We start from the raw sequence: 8,615 nt of genomic DNA on the forward strand, positions 1-8,615 counted from the left end.
AAAATTACCATTTGATTAAAATTCAGTAATAATCAATTATAACCACAATGATAATTTTAAAAGCCACATAATTCTTAAAAGAACATAAGAGTGACACAGAATGAATAAGGTGGGGAATTGGCATTCTTTTAAGCTCTATTTGTTTCGGTATAAAATGATTTTTAAAAAATATTGTGTTTGGTGCAATGAAAAAGAATAGTCAATGAAATATATTATAAAGTTGGAAAAGAACCCACCACTGTCCCCTCTTAGAGAGGAGGCTCTTGCTGAGCAGTGGATTAAATACTATCCATTGGCTTTTCCTTCATGCTTAAAAGAAAACATTTTTAACTGTGGCTAATTTCGGGAAACATGCGCCAACACCAAGTATAAGAAGGAAAAAACAACCCCTTCAGTTTCATCCATGCAAGACAAAAGCCATAATCAGAAAAATCCAACTTCAGAAGATATATAATCGATAGACAAATGGTAACTTATGTCCCTGATTCATTATTGTCACACATGTTCCAGCAGATTTGAAGTTATGAAAGTAGTGAAATTTGATCTGATTGCTTTCATTTTTTAGAACAAAGGCGAAGTGTCACCTAGTACTTTCTGTGTGCCAAATCCTTCACTGCGTCGGCAAGATGCTTCTCATTCTGAACACTCTGAACCCAATTTGCATTAATGTGAACTCGCTCAATGCTCTGCTTCAAGGTTCTAGCAATTGACGGCTTAGAACGGCTTGCAAAATACTCCTCTATTTCTTTGGCCTTCTCAAGTGAAGCAAACTGGAGGAGAGAGCGAACCAAACAAGAAAAGGAAACTGATGAGCATATCAATAACTAGTTCTTTTTAACTTTGCATTCTGCATAACATTTGCAATTGGGATACAAAGGACAAAAATTGATACTTGTGGAATTAACAATGGGAGAGAGAGGAGGGAGGGAGAGACAAACCGGTGAGACAATTGCACTGACGAAGCGAGTTATTAGAAATCCAGCACCCCAGGTTTTTGCAATATACTCCCATTTATCCTGTATTATGATCATATTTAAAAGGGATTTTAAAAAAAATGGTATTTATCCATCCCTCAATGGTCTCTTCAAATCAACCCTGTGAGAGATTACAGGTATGCTGAACACAATAATAGACAAGGGGCGCATTGCCACAAAAGGCCAGAACAAGTTTCCCTTTCCTTCATGTTATACGCAGATTTCAGCAACAATAAGCTAAAGAAAGAATTGCTAAAGACTAGCATCATAGAATTTCTGAACAACAATCAGGGCAACTTCCGTTGGTTTCCTTGATTGATGGCTCAAGATTCAAGTAAAACTGTACTTGTGTTTCAAATAGCAATTCTGATACAGATGTGGCCTGACTTTATATTTCCAATATAAAAAGTGAAATATTCTGAAATCTAAGCTCCCACAAGATATTGTCCTCAGTCCACCTTAAGCATGTAATCCTCAGATTCACTTGCTATTCACAGAAAAGATCTCATCTTTCTTCAGAACTCACTTATTTGATTCCCATCAATCATATTGGATTTCACAGCTACTCAATCCTTAAATCCCCAAAAACGTGGACAACTTACACATTTCTAGCAGTTCTTCTAAAAACTGGTCTTAGTATGGAAAAGGTCTAAGCTCAACAAATAACCTTTTTATTTATCAAACACATTGTTTCTTCTTTTGCACGGGGAGGGGGAGAAGGGTTGTGAAGCTATTCTAATGTTTCCTAGCATACCATACAGAACATAAAAGCACACCGCCCCTACATTCTAGTCTCCATATATTTTCCTTTTTATCGGCAACAAATGTATGAGATGCACCACAATGCCGGTTATTCTTCCAGGAAAGAAGGTGAGTACCCTGTCCCTTGTATTTACTTAAATCTACATACAAGATCTCAGACCAGTCTCTTTTTAAGTATCACACAAATATAGTGCATGTGCACGAATGTTGGTAATGCTTCACCTGCAATATGCTTTTTCCTTTTAACATTACTAATCGAGTATTACCTTCAGCCATGTCCAAGCTGTTTCACGTCCTTCAATACTAACAGCAAGTCCAAAAACAGCATCTTGGCTACGAACCTAGATCAAATGGGAAATAAAGTCCACATCAGCATCCCAAGCTCCATCAGACCATAATTTATCAACTTGTATGAAAAAATTTTGATACCCAAAATTATATAAAACTCAGATACCTCAGAAGAGAGCAAAAAGTTGAGAACTTCAAGAATTATGTTGGGATCTGAACAAGATGCTAATGAACCTACAAGCACAAAAAAACATGATTCCAATATCCTAGAGAGATTCGGATGGTCTTGCATCATTTTAATTATATGTTATTACCTAGAATGCGTGTTTTCTCCTGGCTCAGATCAGTCTCTCTGTAAACCCTCAACAGAGATTCATAATCCAATCTGTTTGAGGTGCTGACTCTCTGCATTACACCCACGTATGCTGCCTGCAAGCCAGTCCATAAACATCCATAGGAATTGTAAATGGAGAAATACTAGAAATTGACCAATGTTTCCTTCACCAACCTTTCTTATGTCAGGAGGGAGAAGTGATGTATTTCTGTCATCTAAGAAAGCATGAAAACGCCTACTTGCTTCATTTAGTGTCAGATCATCTCCAAACACAGCAAGGGCAGTCAAAATCTCTCCTCTCAACATTGCATCTAGATGACTCTCCCCTTGCTTAGGTTCCCAACCAAGCTTCCTGCAAAGAAATGCAAACATAAAAGAAAAATAAATAGAAGAAAGCTAATCTTGCTCAACGGAAGTTTTTGAGTGCTTATTGTATGGGTCAGCAATACACACAAGGTTCCTATTCGCTTGTAAGGTATTGTATAAATTAAAGACTGTTTCCGCCCTAACTTTTCTTACATTCTAGAACCTTTCTCAGCTAGTTCAGTACAAATTGCATTAGTGACTTCAAAGGAGACTTTTATTGACAATAATCAACAGTATGTATGACAAACTTTCTCTTGAATATGTATCCATAAAGTATCTTCAAGTATGAGAGATAAACATGCATATACAAATTGCCTGATGTGAGAAATATCTACATACTAGATCCTAGGCTAAAAATCTGTCAGCTTATCCCTACAATATTAGGTGAACATAATTGTGTGTTTTTTTTATTTGGTCTTTTTTTTTCTCCATTAAAGATGTCTATCAATGTTTAAGACAAAAAATATTTCTTTTTTAGAAGTAATTGAGATATCATTAAATACGTAAGGAACCCCTAAGTACACATGGAGTATACAAGAGAAACCACCTAACTAGTAAGAGCAAAAAGAAAAGAAAACCATGATAGCTAATCACTAAAGGAAAAACAAAAGCAACTGTCCAAATGTTTAAGAAATAAAACATAAAGAGAGCATTACTCCTAATCAAATGGAATATAATCGACTTCATAGAGACCACTTAATGTCAAAATAACAGTATACTAAGCAAACCCAATGGCTTATAAAACACAGACCATTGTTGGAATTTCAATTACTGATTTATAAAATAACTTACTCTGCAGAATACTGGAAAAGACTAATAAAAAATCGTTTAATGTCATCCAGTAACTCAGGAGTCGCATCAGCTACGATTCTTGCAACTTTATAACTTATCTGTTAACAGAGGGACCAGAATTAGGACTAAGAGCATAACTGAAATAAACTTAGACAAGATAAGGATGTGACCATTACACTAATCAAATTAGACATCACGGTGTATTCATGTTCCTCCCTGTAAGCACCCATCAAGGTTAGCAATGAGGTCAAAGACTGCTGGCATGCCATACAAAGGGCAAATGAGTCATCGAGAATGCCTGTTAAAGGAAGCTATTGTTAAGTTCGCTTTTCTGCCATCAATGGGACAAAGCAAGTATGAGTACAAACATCCAAATTACCAAATCTGTCGGTTGCAGATAAGTATTTGCTCTCTATTGCATATCTGAGTCTACTTGCAAGGTCCTCATCATATTTCACCCTATAGAAACCAGCCTGATCAACATTAAGTTTTATCCAAGCAGATGCTGCACCGCTTCTATCACTAAGGAATTCCTTGATATCAAGAGTTTCAGAAATTGTTTGCAGTAGAAAATTCTTGCGCACATCATATGAGCCACAGCACAATGTTACTGGCACAATCCACTGCCCTTCCCCATGGGAACCACTTGACAAAAATTGCGACTGCCATTATTATATTTATCTAAGTAAGTTCTCAAAATATTATTAAGTGAAACACTACGAAATGAAACAGCTGACTATGCATCTGAGTTAAGATATGTTAGTTCAACATAAAATAGATGAAAGAGATAAGACACAAGAAACCTGCTCGAACACCAATTTCTGATCTTTGACTTTGACAGAGACAACTGGGTATCCTTTTTGCTTTGTCCATGAATTCATTAGCTTGTTCACAGGCTCACCAGATCCCTCCTCAAGGGCAGCCCATAAATCTTCTGTCTTCGCATTTGAGTAAGCATATTTTTTTATATATGAAGCAAGTGACCTCTGATTACATAAACAAATCAGAAAAACAAAAAATAATAAGAGCAAAAACAGTTAACTAAAACCAGGAAATAAAACTTATAAATGCAAGGAAAAAAAAAGGACTTGACACAATTACAATAGAAATATTTCTCAAATGAGCAAGCCCTATTATAATTCTAAATTTCTTTATCAGACTTACGATCAGATCTAAAAAAACCATCTCTGCACTGACATTATATTTCCTTACCAATGCATATGGAGGCAAAAAGTACCATAATTTGTTACTTTCATACACAGAATTGATCCCTTATTTGAAAGCATTGATATCATCTTACCTTCTAATATGGATATTCTTAGTAATGATATCCAGAACCAACAACCATCACATTCAACTCCATTATGCTTTAAACCAATAAATCCATAAACTGTCATTTGAAAAATCAATCCCATAAATCAAAGAAGATGATTGGTTGGCACAGATGGAACTGAAAAAGAACAAACCTCAACAGCATTTATTTGAATAATACTTAGCAGCCAGGGATGACATTGGCAGCTAATCTAGCTGAAGCTAAGTCACCAGATATCAACTAGATATAATTTCGAATTATTTCTCTCTCTCTCTCTCTCTCTCTCTCTCTCTCTCTATATATATATATATATATATATATATATAAGTAGAATTGACTACATTTTAAATAAATAACTACTTTTTTCTTTTATATAACTAGAATTGACTACTTTTCAAATAATTAATTACAAAGTAGTCATCACATTAATGGTTATCTCAACCTCTTTCATAAAATAAATTCTAATTCCCACATCACCATTCAACTATTTTCTGAGCAAAATGTCTCTAATCTCTTCAGAACTCAAAATAAGAAGATTCCTATTGCCTACTTTTATATGTATGGAGGAAGGCTTCATTTTTTAAGGTTTTCTATGACATAGTTTCATGCCAATTTGAGATGGAGAAAAAGAAGCAAAAAGAGAAAAACAAAGTCTCTTCAATCATAAGAAATACCTTAACTTGTACAAGAAACACATACAAGTAATAAACCTAATGACCTACCTGAAAGGGTTCAGCACCAAGATAGCTTTGCAGCATCCGAATAACAGATGCACCTTTACTGTAACTTATTGCGTCAAAAATTTCATGAATCTCACCTGCATGATTTACCTCCACCTAAAAGAAATATGCTTAAATTCACCTATAATCAAAAAAGTAATGATACTGATTCGGTGATTCCTTATGGCTGATTATACCCAGGAAAAGAAAAGAGCCATGCAAATTACCTCAATGGGATGGGACTCTGCAAGGCCATCCAGTCTAAGACCGCCTGTAGATTTATCAACAAACTGAGTCCATATTTTCCATTCTGGGAACAAGCTATCAGTTGCTAAATAGCTAATCTGTACAAATATAATAACAGATACATAATCTCCAAGCACGTGGTCATTAGGTATGGTAATATAAAGAGACATGACCAATGCAATATACCCATGTTGCAAACCCCTCATTCAGCCACAAATGAGTCCACCATTCCATCGTTACAAGATTGCCAAACCACTGGTGTGCCAGTTCATGAGCTATGACAGTAGCAACCTTTTTAGCAGCCAAAAATAACAATTAAACATTCTGTGGGGTGTTATTGAAACAACAGCTCCATATTAAATTAGTCAAACTAAATTCTAACAAAGAGAGAAACATTCAAAATATGCACAATACTCGAATAATTCTATTCATCACCCTATTATCCCCTTCCTACCCCATCCCCCAAAACTGATGTGGCATGATCCCCATGGCATTTGGGTATGGGGATTGGTATTCTGGTTGGGGTGACCATGTCACATCAGCTTTGAGGGGATTGGAGAGGGATAATGGGGTGAGTATAGCATTACCCACATTACCCTCTGCTTATTGGCAGCCCCAGAATGCTGATCGTCATAGAGCAAAGCTATTTCATGGTATGTAACTAAACCATAATTCTCCATGGCCCCAGAAAAATCAGGGATTGCAACCATATCCAATTTAGGTAGAGCGTAAGGCACGGAAAAGTATCTGTACATTTTATCATGGTTAGTTTGAATTCCAGATAATGCAGCATAAGTACAAAAATGGAACTAACCGATAACCAGTAATCACATTCCAGTGTCCAATTAAACATAGTCTTTAGCTAATGCTTTGACTAGTGCTCAACAATTTTGCAGTAATTGACAGGACAACTTACTCTTTGTAGAATTCAAGTGTTCCGAGAGCAACAGTCAATGCAAATTTCCCTTGATTTGCCTTACCAACCTGACAGTATACTCGAACTTTGACCCCTGTATACAGATGTAAGATTACACTATCAAGAACAAGGGCTGTACTGCCATAAGAAACAATGGGCACAGTGTTTGATTTTACCATCAGATGTACAATCTTCCACATAATCAAACAAACCAACAACCACTGCCACCAAATATGTAGACATTAATGGTGATTCCTGATATGAAACTGTCTTCAGATGCCCATCCACTTTTTCTTCAACAATTGGCATGTTGGAAAGAGCTACTAGTTCAGATGGCACATCCAATGTGATTTTGAATGTAGCCTGCATTGGGAAGAAGAGCCAAATTAGCTTTTGTTTGCATTCATTTGTAACACAATCAGGCATTTCTACTTTCAGTCCCAAAATTATTTAGCCACAACAATCGAAGCAAGCATTATGAAGTGGGATGGGAGTTAAGATTTGATTTCAGCATAAGATGCAAAGACCATCAAAAAAAAGAAAAAAAAGCATAAGATGCAAAGAAGTACAAGAGCTTAAATCAACACACACAGAGAGAGAGAGAGAGAGAGAGAGAGATTACAACACCTTGCAAGCAGGTTCATCCCAACACGGAAAGCATCGCCTAGCATCAGCCGGTTCAAACTGCGTAACTGCCATATTCTTCTTCTCACCATTATGCTCATATGTACTGAAAGAAAATAAAATAACTCAAATATATACACACATAATTAATAAAATTGTCATCATCACAACCGTATCCCAACACTACTTGTCACCACCAAATCCTTCCTTTTTAGCACACATTATTTTCTTACCAAATGCACTATAAAAGGTAGCATAGAAATGATTCCAGACTTCAATGGTTGTATTTATCAAAAAACTCTAATTAAATTCCGTTCTTATATCAGTCCCGCTTAAAGCTTCGGTGCTAATACTTCAACTCTGAGATTTTAAGTTCTTTCAAACAGAAGCTAACAAACAGAGGAAATAGATTATTGTATCAAGCTTAAAAAAACTCTATTCATTTAATCTTCTCATCAACAAATATAACACATTAAATTCTACCTTCTGTAGAACCCCTTCATTTTGTCGTTCAAAGTTCCTTCAAACCCGATATGGAGAACTCCGATCCCAATCGGAAGTGTCTCCGCGAACTCCAAAACCAAAATCTCGTCTGCTTCAACCAAATCAATTTTTGAAGGCTCCAACACCTGCCCAAAATATGATTCATTCATTAAGCATCAACGGCAGTACGGTTGGATGCCTCGGGGAAAAAAAAATCAAATCAAATCAAAACTCAGTCTCGCTTAAAAAGGTACCATAGGGGATACCTTAGAAAAGCCTCTGTTGGCGAACGAAACGGAGCCGGTAACGAGAGAGAGGTCGGCGGCATTGAGGACGATGAAGTTGGTATCGGCGACGATGTCGAGGTCAACGGCGACAGAGCCGGCGAACTTGCAGGCGGAGAGGTCCGGTTTGAGGCGTAAGTCGTAGCGTTTCGGGACGGCGAATTTTGGGAGGCGAGGTTGGCCTTTGAACTGCTCCATAGTCGCACTACTGTGTTTCTCTGGTTTTACTATAAGCAGGGTAGAAATAAGTGAGAGTGTTAGATTCTACTTCTACAGAGTTAACGAAACCAAGGAAACTAAGAGATTTTAACTACTTCTTAGAACAATTGAGAGCCAAAACGTCTGAATAATTCTCATTAACAAGCCTTGGCCTTTTATACAAGTAAAACAACTAAAATGAGCCAAGCTGTAGACAATTACTACTGGACCGTTACAACCAACTAACTAAGAAAAGCCCACGTCACTTAACCACATTTCAACCAACCCATCTAACAGAATCCAGCCCATCATCGCCA

General features: G+C 36.7%; 1 protein-coding gene across 1 annotated transcript; it reads right to left on the reverse strand.

Annotated features, from left to right (window-relative positions):
• Window positions 1-420: 420 nt before the first annotated feature.
• On the reverse strand, window positions 421-8,414 carry LOC148584653 (aminopeptidase M1-like). The gene is made up of 19 exons (XM_088518060.1): window positions 8,083-8,414; window positions 7,817-7,962; window positions 7,337-7,439; window positions 6,886-7,072; window positions 6,710-6,803; window positions 6,390-6,540; window positions 5,980-6,084; window positions 5,775-5,891; window positions 5,551-5,664; window positions 4,320-4,502; window positions 3,896-4,178; window positions 3,693-3,814; window positions 3,517-3,614; window positions 2,533-2,710; window positions 2,339-2,453; window positions 2,191-2,258; window positions 2,003-2,077; window positions 939-1,016; window positions 421-770 (listed from the first exon to the last, which is right to left on the reverse strand). The coding sequence occupies exons 1-19, from the start codon at window positions 8,296-8,298 to the stop codon at window positions 585-587; spliced, it is 2,619 nt and encodes an 872-aa protein (XP_088374186.1). The 5' UTR covers window positions 8,299-8,414; the 3' UTR covers window positions 421-584.
• Window positions 8,415-8,615: the final 201 nt, after the last annotated feature.

This window comes from Corylus avellana, chromosome 7 (assembly GCF_965113065.1).
Source record: "Corylus avellana chromosome 7, dhCorAvel1.hap1.2, whole genome shotgun sequence".
Lineage (NCBI taxonomy): Eukaryota > Viridiplantae > Streptophyta > Magnoliopsida > Fagales > Betulaceae > Corylus > Corylus avellana.

Excerpts from the sequence above, each read along its gene's own strand:
- LOC148584653 (XM_088518060.1), bottom strand. The coding sequence starts at position 8,298 with ATGGAGCAGTTCAAAGGCCAACCTCGCCTCCCAAAATTCGCCGTCCCG. Across the intron at positions 6,804-6,885 it reads GGAAGATTGTACATCTGATG|GGGTCAAAGTTCGAGTATAC; the intron begins GTAAAATCAAAC and ends ATCTGTATACAG. Across the intron at positions 6,541-6,709 it reads ACACTTGAATTCTACAAAGA|ATACTTTTCCGTGCCTTACG; the intron begins GTAAGTTGTCCT and ends TAAAATGTACAG.